Here is a 12,719-nt window from a genome sequence, read left to right on the forward strand (position 1 = left end):
ATCTGTTTCAGTCAAAAAAAAGTAAGCTATGTTGATCTCATTAAATAATCAAATAGTGCCTTCCTCTCCTAAATCCCACAGTTGACTGATCTGAAATTGTTTGAAAAATAATAATTAGGATACACACTACCATCCAATAGGAAGTTATGTTACCTTACATAAGTCACTTTAAATTGTTTTTAAATAATACACTTATATAATCACCACTTTTACCTTGGAAAAACAGATTACTCACCTGAACAAAGGCCACGGTGACAACAATCAGTATTGCCTGAAAAAGAGACAGCCTTTTAAATCCGACATTTGCAAGAAATAACTTCAAGTCACACTATGTTTCTCTGGCTGTGCAGTCCCAGGAGAATGAAATCTAGCACTAAACTAGTGAGAGAAGAAATCAAGTTGCCTTGGGGCCCGAGGGGGAAGAATATGAGTTTAAATAGTGAACCATCCTCATGACAGCTTCCAGATCTTTCTGAGTCCACCCAAGTTCCCCCAAATTAAGGACTAGCTTTTTGTTTATGTGAATAACATCTGCTAGAGCTGACATATTAATTACTTGTTTAATTCCCAACTAATACTAATCTGTGGAAAGAATTTAAAAATTCAATACATATTAACACAAATTTTTTTTTCTTTTTCTTCTTTTTCTTTTTTTCGGAGCTGGGACTGAACCCAGGGCCTTGCACTTGCTAGGCAAGCACTCTACCGCTGAGCTAAATCCCCAACCCCAAACACAAAATTTATATATCATGTATATACATACATATAGACAGCCATATATACATATATATATATAAATTTGTGTGTGTGAGTACACACACATACACACACACATACACACACATACACACACACACACACACACTCTCTCTGATGGAAAAGCCATCATCCCCCTCCCCGCAGTGCTGATCTGTCAACACATGGTAAGCCAGGGCTGTCTGTACTGCTGAGCTAACCTGGACCCTACTTTCTCTACAAAAGCTAGAATCCAACCAATCTGTTGGGCAGCAGCAGCAGCAGCAGCAGCAGCAGCAGCAGCAGCAGCAGCAGCAGCAGCAGCAGCAGCGTAATGAGGGGGTTTGTAAATAAACCATGAGAAAATCAATTCTCAGACAAAAGTTAGAAAAGGAAGGAGTATTTGCTTTTCCAGAATAGACATTTTTATTTACCACACTAAAACTCAACAAAGATTACTTAAATGTAAGCATTGTACAGTGCAAAGCTGCATCAATGAGCTTTCCATAACCTGCCACATTAAAATCTATTATCTACTACCTTTTTTTCAACTGAATCCACTGACCTTTAATCTACTGAAATTTAATAATCTCAGACACCAATCATTTGGAATTTTCTTGATTCATCTAGTTATTCAAATACAAATGCTCACATATTTACTAAATTTAGATTTGCTAAAAATCATTACTAATGCCATTAGAGTTTTTAAACACTGGGAAATTATCTAAAGCCGTTCATGGTAATGCATAAAATTTTATAGTAACTTGAATTCCTACTTCAAAGCCTCTTCTTATCACTAGTAACATTGCTCTCTTAAGTAAAAAGACTCCCTCACCTCACAAGTGCTCACAGGTTCCTGAGACAGCTAGCGTCCTTCAGTTTACACATGCTTCCCATTCACTATACACTGCTAAAAACGTTATCCTCAAGGGCCAAGTTTGTTTTCATTATTTATTCACTTTACATCCCGATTGCCGTCCCCCACTCTTCCTGGTCCTCCCCTCATACAGTCCCTCCCCCAATCCTCTCCTCCCTTTCAACTATGAGAGGGTAGAGGCCCCCCCTGGGTATCTTAACACCCTAGTACATCAAATTTTATAAAATTAATTTTATTCCTCTGTCAAGAACATTCCAGACACATGAGAAAGGGCCTCCTTCACTATGCACCCACAATGCCCTGGGGCTTGCTATCCCCCTCCCCTACCTCCCAAGCAGCATGGCTGGCATTAGTGGTGTGCACTCCTACACCCAGCTGTTGTAATGGTTTGGGGAACAACAAAGAAAATTTGACTACTGATACTGCTTGAAGCCACTTCCAATTGTGCTCAGTTTTACATATCATAATTTTTGCCATTAACACAAAAAGCCTACAGTAACAAGAAAAATTCAGTATTATTAAAATAGTTTTGACATCCAGATTCCCTTATTAGTCAAAAATATTTTAACTGAAATGCAACAGACATTTTAATTTAACTAGTACGTTATAAAATATTTCCTGAGAGACTATATGCCTGTAATCACATCTACCTGGCAAACTGACAGGACAGCACAGTTGGGCAAGACCAGCCTGAGCAAGAGGGAGACCTCCACCTCAAATCAGAACAAACACAGTGACCACAACTAAATCTGTGCTTATTGTTTAATTTGATTCATTTTAATTCACTTTTATTTCCAAAGTAAAAACCACTCAGTTTATAAAAACAACCAACAGATTAATTTGTAAAAAACGGAAGGACTTTTCTTACCACAGTGATACTGACGGCATCATCAAACTGACGCATTAAAACGCTGATGACTGCCGAAGCCAGAAGCAGCATGATGAGGGGATTTTTAAACTGGAAGGTGAGAGCAAACAAGTCAATACTCTTGTATGAGTAACAGTTCTTCTTTATCTCAATAAAGGCTTTAAAAGGGGGGGGGGGGGGGGACATCACTATAAAACTACCAGAGTCTACCAGTGGTTTATTTTCAAGCAACAACAACAACAACAAAAAAAAAAAAAAAAAAGAGTTTATTCCTTAAGAACTACAGATCAGCTCCTTTTCAGAAAAAGAAAATTAAGTATCAATCTAGAAAACAAGACACACACCAACATACAGTCCGCCTTCTTAAGGCCTCAGTTCTGCTGCCTTAGACAAGTACCCGTCAAAGCTTTGCTCACTGACAATGCCCTCCCTCAGTAGGAAGCTGAGGGCCACTGCTCACAGTATCTCTATGTTAGCACACCAAACTTTCCTAGTTAAAACCAGCCACAGAATTATCCCACTTCTTATCCTAATGTAATTCTACTACATTTTTTAAAGCTGCAGTAAGCCGTTGCTAACTCTTAAGAGAAAGGTACCTAGGAATGGCCATAATCTACTGTGAGCTTGCCGTTTCCTGAGGGAGGTCACCACCAATGGAAGCAAGTGGAAATTATATGGTTGATAAGAAAGAAAATATAGCTTATGCCCTGGCACTCAGGATGTAATTATATGAATTAATAATTCTCTAAGCTGGCCAAGATAGCCTTCAACAACATCAGCCTCCTGTAACTAGGAGGCCGCTGTCTTGTGCTGCCCGCTGGTGCTCAGCAGAGAAAGTGCTGCCCTCTAAGTTATACTCACTCCCAGCAGACTTTTGTCTAAAATCAAATAAAGAGTCAGAACTAAAACTATAGAAAATCTAACTTAACATGTAAATTTTTAAGAAAAAAAGTTGTAAAATAATTATCTCCTTTCTCTGCGAGTAAATCTCAGGAGATGAACAACTATAAAGTTGATGTAAGTTTTACAGCAGAGATGGAGGGAAAGTATCTTACCTGAGAAATGTACTTCTTCCATAATGGTTCATCTTCACTGATATCAAACTCATTCCAGCCATGGAAGGCTCGCCTATGACTAACTTCAGATTTGTTTAAGCCATTCTGAAGATCAGCCTATTAGATTTTACATTAAAAGTCATTTAAAATGTTAGAGAGCAAAGAAAAACAAAAGAATACATAATATATGATCACATTAAAGAAGCCTTTTAAACATGTATACCAACACTCTGCTGTACATACATGTGTATACCACACTCTGTTGTACATACATGTGTGCATCAGCTGCTTGCACTGCCTACAGAGACCAGAAGAGAGCACTGGATCTGCTGAGCTGGAGTTACAGATAGTTTGAGCCACCAAGTGGTTGTTGAGAACTGAACCTGGGTCTTCTGCAAGAACCTTAACCACTGAGCCATCTCTCTGGCCTCTAATAATCACACAAAGCTTCCCAGAGGTTTTGTATTGGACCTAGAGTCATACTCGGACAAGATTAACTATAAAGGGACAAGGAAAAGCTTTCTGGAACAATAAAAATGTTCTGTATTTTAGCAGGCATGTCAGCTCACATACAATACCAGCACTTGAGGATGAGGCAAGAGAATCATCTTATGTTGGAAGCCAATCTGAGATGCAGTGAGTTCTAAGCTACAGGGTAAGCTCCTTTGTCAAAATATTAAAAACTAGTGTAGAGTTAAACTTAGTTTTATTTTGTTAAATAGACATGTCAAACTGTCTCTTAAATACATATTTATACCAAGTCAACTCTACCAAGGCTTAGGAAACAATGTAGGAGGGGAGGGGAAGGACATAAGAGCCAAACCAGGAGAGGAGAGCCAAGAAGCACCATCTTGTAGGTAGGACAAAGCTTCTGTCTAATAAGCATGACATGGCCCAGGTACTCAGGAAGTCACTACGGCTGTAGGTGCCGGCACAGAGTCTGAGCAATACTGGGTCAGTAAGGATACAGTCACAAATAGGGGTGGGGGAGGGTTCATGGAGCTCACCCTACCAGGGGAGCTAATGACTGTTAGGAGTTGCTAGAAAAAAAGTCGCTGTCTCAGACATGTAGCCATCATCCCATGCAGGCCCACTCACTTAGTCCTAGTTAAACCCCGTGGGCCACAAAGAAGAATAAAGGCCATGGAAATGTGATGGGGACTTCGAAGAAAGGAGAAGAAAGGCCAGGGCTGGTGAGTAAGAGGGCAGAGGAACAGGGTAGCCATAATACACTATACCCATGTATGAAATTACCAAAGGTTACGCTGTTAAAAGTACACTGGTAGATTATATCAATTTTATCTCAGTAAGCAACAAATTAGTTTTTCTTTTCTATGGAGAAAGGGGTTAATAAAAGCAGGTCATAGTTTATATTTTAATTAGTTTTAAATTATTTTTTCTGAAGCTAGTATCTCAGAAAGAATATTCAGTGGGCTCTAAACTGCCTTCCTCTGAGCTTATTAAACCTGAGGCTAAAATTATGTTTGCTTTGCCCCTAGACTATGCTATTATATCAAAATAATAAAGTGACCATGAACTTGTTCTTAGGACATGGCAATATCATCTAAGTCCTTCAGGTGCTATCATGGTTTTAACAGTCATAAGAAAAATGAAATTACAGCATCCCAGAAATGGCTAATTTCACTGGCCAGCAAGTTGGTAAAAGTTTAATAAAATCAAGCTTTCTAAACTTAAATTTATTTAAAACAAGTGGTTTTAGAACTAAGTATAAAATACAATTTTCTCAAAATTGGATACCAATGTTTTTAAAGCAACAATTAAAATGGCTGAAAATTAAAAATACTCTTTTCTTCATGTTTGACTAGATAGTACTTTAAAAACTAGAAAGAAAATAAAATTACCTAATTAATACTTATTTACAACCATGAACTTATATTTAGCTTTGATTTTACCTTAGGAAAATCTATTTAAATTTAAAAAAAAATCCTAACACCACTTATATTACTAATTAAATTACTCTCCTAACCCAAATGATACACAGAGCAGATGCTGGCCATACTCCTCATCTGGGGCCAGCTCCCCCACACAGTTATTTACAGTGTTTAAATTCTCCAACCACATTTCCTGTCATGTTGTCATGCTTAACTAGGGGGCTATTATGCTGGACAGCACAGAGAGTATTCCTATCACTGAAGGGGACATAAGGAGCCAGCACTAACTTAGTCCCCACCCCCATACCCCCATACCCCCGTACCCCACCCCCACCCCCACCCCCACCGAGCCTGGCCACATACCTGGAGAAGGCCTGCGACCTCACTGACTGCTAACTCACTTGCTCTCTTGGATGTCAGTACAGGGATCATTGTCTCATTTTCAACATTAGGGATCTTTTGAAATCGTGCAACCTAGAAACAAAAACAAAGAAACGTACGTGAATACACTAGTAGAATGGAGTCTAGAATAAATGAAAATGCAAATTCACAGCAGTTTACTTCACACTTAAGGAAGGATGCGGACATCAACTGTAAGTAGCTAAGACAACTCAATACTGACTGACTTTTCTCGAAAGCAAATTTCACAAGCAGACACCTGTTAATACAAACTCTTCACATCACGTTTTTTAAAGATTCTTTCATTTCTCCAACAACATAAGAATCAAAACAGAAGCTCTCCTCTCAGATCCTGATGACTATGCACAATCATAATCCTAATCCTAATCATAATCAAGTCATTACGTTAATTCCAGGAACAAGAGCTCTAAGCTTTCTCCACTTTACTCTCCCTGTTCACTCCTCTTTGAGACACCTGGCTACACTTCCAAACCTCGACAGCAAGCAAGGCCAAAAAGTGATTCTCACACACAGCACGAGAAACCCGAGGAGCTCAAGAGACCAGCCAAGCAGAGGTAAGAGGTGACAGGTTAGTTGGTGGGTTAGGACCATGCAGTGTCACAGAAATGGTAGCAATGATGACAGCTATTTCATTCGGCTTTGTAAGCCGTATCAATAGTGCACCCCCAAGTCTAGAAACAAATATCCAATTCAGATTTGTCTTTGGTGCTAGCTGAGATTCCCTACGGACACAGACCTGAAGGAAAGGCCAGCTCCAGGTCCCTCACTACTCAAGCTGAGATTCTGCCAACGGCCCTGACCGCCTGGTGAAATAACACTCAAACGAAAACATCCCTGCCCCTGCTATGACGTGGGTTCCTGAGCCAAAATTATCAATATTTTCAGGACAACATAATTTCCTAAGATTTTTAAGTAACTATTCTTTAAAACAACAAATAGTAACTCACAATTCTATTACTACTAGTGTTTATAGATTTGAACTACTATGTATAACTACTATTGATTTAGTGCAAACAAAACAAAAACAAAGAGGGGAGAGAGTAGTCCATCAGCATCAGCATGTTCATGTTTCTGGGGCAGAAAGAATATTTATTTCCTAATGTCAGTTATTAGAAAGGCATTACTGAGTCTTTACATAGTATAAAGTAAACAGTAGTGATATTTCTAACAAAGAATGTTAGTGACACACTTCTGAGGAAATCTTAGGTCACTCTTGTGCAAAGCCTTAACATTATTTTGTAGCATAATATTTTCATGTAACTAAAACGAAACTAAATTTGAGAATTTCCTAGAACCATTGAAATGCCCTGCTTCCAAATTCATAAAACAAACTTAACATAGCAGCCTTTACTGAACCATCTTAAGTATGTCAATATAGAACTTACTTTTCAAAATAGGTTAGACTTAAAATAATGTTTCAGCTAACATATTTTCTATCATTAATCCACTAGCCAGAAGTACAGTTCAGTATTAGAGTGTATGCTGATGCCTAATATGCTTATGACTCTGAGTGAAGACCCCAGCGTGAAAACCAAGGTATTGAAAATTGCTAACTCTGGCACTCAATACACAGTATAAAAGACTTATTCAAAATTCTCAAGTAATCTTTTGGCAAATGGTGCATATAAAGGGTCTACATTTGAGCACACTTTATATAAAACCCTTCAAGGGCATTCTGTTGGCCCAAACAAGCTGAAACCCTCAAGAACTAAGACTTCAAATAATAAAGGATAAGAAAGGAAGGACTGTGACGACAGCTCACTGAGCACATCGAGGGCTGTTCTGAGATCCTCTCCAACTGTAACCACATCTCCTGTCTCAAGTATGTTCACAAGTGGAGGAGAACTAACGGCAACAAGGCAAAGCATCTAAGTCCTGCCCAGAATGCTGCATGGAGTTCACTGCCGTTACTTAGTGAGTCCTTGGTGAGGCAGACAGCCGCAGACGCTTACTTGGAATGAGGAGATAACTAGCAATGAGGCATGTAGGGGTCTCCATGAATGAGTGGAGCCCGCCCATTGGAGAGAATTGTCTCTAAGAGCCTGCTTACCCTAACTGCTGAACAGAGACACCGCTAAGAACAGAACATAAAACAGATGCTAGCCCCAAAAAGGAAGCAATCGAGGTGATTCACTGAGGAAAGATGGCAGCAGCACCTCTGGTGCCCACGAAGAGGCATCATCCCGAGAGGCAGAGGTGCTGACTGGACAGGTAGAAAAGGCAGCACTGGGTTTCTTAGGAATGAGACCCAAGTCAGGAAGAACTAAAGAGCTTCGTGCTTCTGTTTTACAACAGAGCATGGAGCGTGAAACTGTGTGTCTCAGCTAATACTGTGTGCTCAGAGCGCCTCTAGCTGTCTAAGTGCCCAGCTCTGTCTTGATAGGGCAAGCTAATTAAATTTCAGGTGCAGTCACAGTAATTTCTACTCAGGTCTCATCTTCCTCCCCTAAGAGAATGCTTTCTCTGTTAAAAAAGGATTCAAAAATAAATCTTAAAGGCAATGTCTTACAACCTGAAATTTGCTGTCAAGGTAAGCTCCATGTGTTTGCAGCCAGATTTACTTTTCACACTCATTCTATAAAAGTATAGAATACTTTTATAAAATGTACACAGGTATAAAAGTAAAACTGCTGACCCTTCTTTAGGGACCAAGAAGGGTAATGGGCAGAGCAATCTGATCTGGAAAGTAAGCAGGCTATAAGGGGCAGACCCCAGGCTCTGGTAAAACCTGCACACTCGTGGTTCTATATCCATTATGTCCACCTGTTTAAGGCTTCAGTCTTGGTGTCACTGACACAGAAATGCCCAGGAGTCAGACTGAGGGACAAGTGCATCCCTGTATTTACTAGGTCTTACATAATAAGAAACTTGGAAAGGATAGGTAGGATATAGAAAAATAAAATAAATTTAGGTTAAAGGTTAAGAGGCCTGCAAGTTTTTAGCAGTGGGAACTGGATTTCCAAGGGAGAGGACGGGGCCCACAGCTGTGTTAGCATTTCTACAGGGCTGATAGAAAAATTAGAATTACTGTTTCCATTAACTGTAGAAAGAATGTTGCAGACACAGGCCCAAGTTATATTATTAGCCATCTTAATAGCTATTTATTGCCCACTTCTATTTCTGACCTAACATGGATGACTACCAGGGAAATCCGTTTAGGATGAACTGACAATTGGAGAGAATTTCCACCACCTGACAAGGACTAACAAGACAGACTAACAATGTAGGCAAGAGAGGGTGAATGCAAATGAAGACCACAGTAAGACACCACTCTGAAATACTAGAATCCACTACAACAGTTAAGTCAAAAGGACAGAGGAAAATACAGTGCTGGTGAAAGCGGAGAGGGGTGAACATTCACACTCCTGTGTGGCTGTTAAATGTGCAGCTACTACAGGAACTGTTCAGCCGCTGTTACATGCTATTCTTATGTTAGTAAGCAAGAATTTGGCCTTTCTTAGTTAAATGAAAAGTTATTCCATATTTTAAAGTCTGAATGGTTTAGTTAATTTGAGAAATACAAAATATAAAAAGATCAAGTTCATCTGAAGGTAAATGCATCTTAAAAGATACGGTGGCTACCACATCTTGTTTAAAGAAATCTATGGTCTCCACTGTCAAACACACTTATCTCCTAGTTGGTCTTAAACATCCTGAAGGCTGAAGGGTAGAGCCTGAAGTTCTGGTTTTAATCTCTAGTGTTGGGGGTGGAGGAGGGTAGCTATTAATGTACCTTAAATTCCTACTTCAGAGCCTTCCACTTTGTAAACTACTACACTGTGGACCACTAACTCATACAACAAACTAGCCTTTTACAAACAAGAGCCCACAGACACAACCACTACTCCCATGATCTATATCCTACAAAGGTGAATTAATTCAAAAGTCAATTAATACCAAAACACAAACACTCACAAGCACATACTGCAGAACCTTTCAAATATTTAGTGTGTAAATAATTAATTTATGTTGGTCTTTATTCATTAAATACCTTCATAGTCCCACAGAAGACAGATTTTATTTTACAGAGAGTCCAGAATTTACTTTCTATTTTTTATAGCAAGCACTACTACACACAAGTTTCTAATGTGACACACATCCAAATTACACAGAAGCTGCTATGGACAGAACTGTGCCCCTAGAATTCATACTGAAGTCCCAAGCCTTAAAGTGATGGAATTCAGGGAGCCCCTTTAGCAAGTTAGGTAGGTCCTGAGAATAATGCCTTCAAGATAGGTTAGGTGCCTGACAAAGGCAGACAAGGAAAGCTGCTTCCCCTTGCCCACCGTGTAAGGAGCCGAGCAGGTGAAGCCTCTCCTGGAACCCCATCACACAGCACCCGACCTGGCTCCTCACGTCCTCCAGAGCTTAGAGAATAAATGTCTATAGTATTCTACTACAGCAGAAATGGGCTGAGATACAGGTCTTTATGCTTTTTATAAACACAACTATGCGGCCACCACCTCCAGAGAGCATAAATAATTAGGTCTGGAATGTAGTCAAAACATTCTTATTTTTTTTTAATTCTCCATGTTCAGTCTAACGTGCAGCTAAAGTTAATAATCACTGACTTGAATGTGAAGAAGGCACAGTATAGACAGAAAAAGAAATTAAAAAGAGTCAAAATGAGAGCAGGTTCAAACAAGAACTGAAGTTCGCTGTGATCTCAGAACCAAGGAGACTAATTTTAAAAGTGGTCGCTTTACTCGCTGGAGATGTAGCTGAATTGGTAAGAAACCCCAGGATCAATCTCTAAAGCTACACGTTGATATACATTTGTAATCCTAGCACTCCTGAGATGGAAGGAAGAAGCCATTCTTAACTACATAGAAACTACATATACAAATTTTAAAACAAATTCTTGTAAAGTCAAAAGTGAAGGACACTAAATAATTCAATCTAGAAGTAATAGCATAATCCAGGTAGAATGTATACTTTTGATACCTAGATTAAGAAAATAGTGAAATTTTGATCCTTAAAATATCCAAACACCTCCCAAGCCCCACCCACAAAAACTTCTTTCACTGATGTTCTGGTTGAGGAGGCAGCCAGTATTTTCCTGGATCATTCTGTAAGCCCACTCATGTCCACACTGTACACATTCTATGGTGTAACAAGAATCAAACCAAACAGCTTCAGAGCTTAGGGTGGGACAAGACAGCAGGTTCCTCCAACTTCAAATTCAAGGTCTCGGGTTTCATCAAAAAGCTAAATTTAAGTAAGGAGTTCTACAGCTTTAAAAGAGGAGTTGGAAACACTTCAGCTCTCAGTCCTCACAGCTTACCAGTAAGCAACAGCAGGCTATATAAAGCATGGGTTACATGAGTCCTCAGCACTCTGAATCAGCAGGTCTGAGTAAGAAGACGAATTTCTAACAAGGTTTAAGTAGTGATGCTTCTGGACCACGGGCTACACCTGAGAACCACCCCTACAGTCGAGCTCAGACCTGATCAACTTAATGCATAGCTGCAAGTCTGTTTTCCCAGCTGTGTGACCAAGAACACCTTGTTTATCTTCCAAGTTCCTTTCCTCAGAGGAAAACTAGGAAAAATACCTATTCTGGTTTCAACAAAAATAAGAGACAAACATCATAAAAAGTGTTTATCAGAATACATAACAAGCATTCAGAGTCTAGGGAACACCAATATGTATGTCTCACCACACTCTAGATCTTGAGAAGTGTTTAACAATGTTTTTGACATCTTAGTAGCTTTTGAAAATGTCTTAATAACATCAAAACTAATGATAGGAAAAAAGCAGTAGGCTTCTCTGTCTTAATTGGGCAATTATGTAGCAAACAGAAAGAGAATGTACCCTGAATGTTACCCTCCACACCTTAAAAATGATCTTCCACTGGAAGCACCAAAGAAAAGCTGGTCTGAATACCCCTCTATACTCTGCCGTCAGATGCTTTCTACAAAAAAGCCATGAGCCCCACGGAACGTGCTGAGATTGAGATTTCCACCAGAAGCCCCTTTATTGGCAAAGGAAGCTGTGCAAACAGAAAGTCAACATCTCTTCTGATTTGGTTCTTCAAGGATTACACCCTAGCAAAGGACTAACAGAGGTCAGCAAGCATCTTGGACTGGCCAAACCCCCTTAGATTAGGATCTGCTCAGCCCTACCAATGAGGAAATGGCTAGCACAGCAAGGCTAAGGAAATGTGAACCCACTCTTACGAAACAATGCACAGGCGAAAAAGGCTGAAAGGCCACTTCTGTCTAGAGATGTGCAGATACCAAAATATACAGGAACATCCACAAATGCTTCTGTAATATTCACGCTGACAGATGGCCTGCCAACTGTACTTGCCAAAATTACCAACATAAAAATTCTGTCTTACAGTCTAAAAGGCAGGATGAAATGTGTTGATTCTCAAACCAGATCTAGATGAATGCTTCTTAACATCACTGCACATTAAAGAGTCAGAAGGGCTGCTGTTCTCATCCCTATGGTCAGACACATACGCCTTCCTGAGGACTGGAAGGCTCCAGAGATGAGCACGTCTTTATTCGCTCCAACTCACAAGCGCAGGCACCAGAGGAACATGAAACTTTCCAAAGAATGAGTTCGGCAAAGCACAGGCTGTGGAAACTCTACAGAATAAAAAGCATGTTCTGTCAACAAACTAACTACAGGAAAAGAAAGGGAACAGGTTCAAACTGTAAGATCCTGAAAATATGTCCCCAGAGTGTTCGGGAAAAGGGGCTGCTACTTAGATCTTGGCTTAAACAGTTGTTTTCCAACCTCAACCAAGGATCTCACTTTTCATGTGTTTTTCTCCAACTTTTTTAAGATTAACAAGCAGATTATTTTTATACAATAGCTCCATTTTATAAATCAGGATTTAGATGTTCCTCATTTGTTCAGAT

At 39.6% G+C, this 12,719-nt stretch overlaps 1 protein-coding gene across 10 annotated transcripts in view; it reads right to left on the reverse strand.

Annotated features, from left to right (window-relative positions):
• Atp2c1 (ATPase secretory pathway Ca2+ transporting 1) overlaps nucleotides 1-12,719 on the reverse strand; it is a 107,664-nt gene that overhangs the window by 50,583 nt on the left and 44,362 nt on the right. For all 10 annotated transcript variants that reach the window (NM_131907.2, XM_087560249.1, XM_087560257.1 and 7 more), the window contains 4 exon segments: nucleotides 236-271; nucleotides 2,481-2,570; nucleotides 3,536-3,652; nucleotides 5,791-5,901. In NM_131907.2, coding sequence (NP_571982.2) covers nucleotides 236-271; nucleotides 2,481-2,570; nucleotides 3,536-3,652; nucleotides 5,791-5,901 — 354 coding nt within the window.

The sequence above is a fragment of the Rattus norvegicus genome, chromosome 8, assembly GCF_021556685.1.
Source record: "Rattus norvegicus strain SHRSP/BbbUtx chromosome 8, alternate assembly SHRSP_T2T, whole genome shotgun sequence".
NCBI classification, from domain to species: Eukaryota; Metazoa; Chordata; class Mammalia; order Rodentia; family Muridae; genus Rattus; species Rattus norvegicus.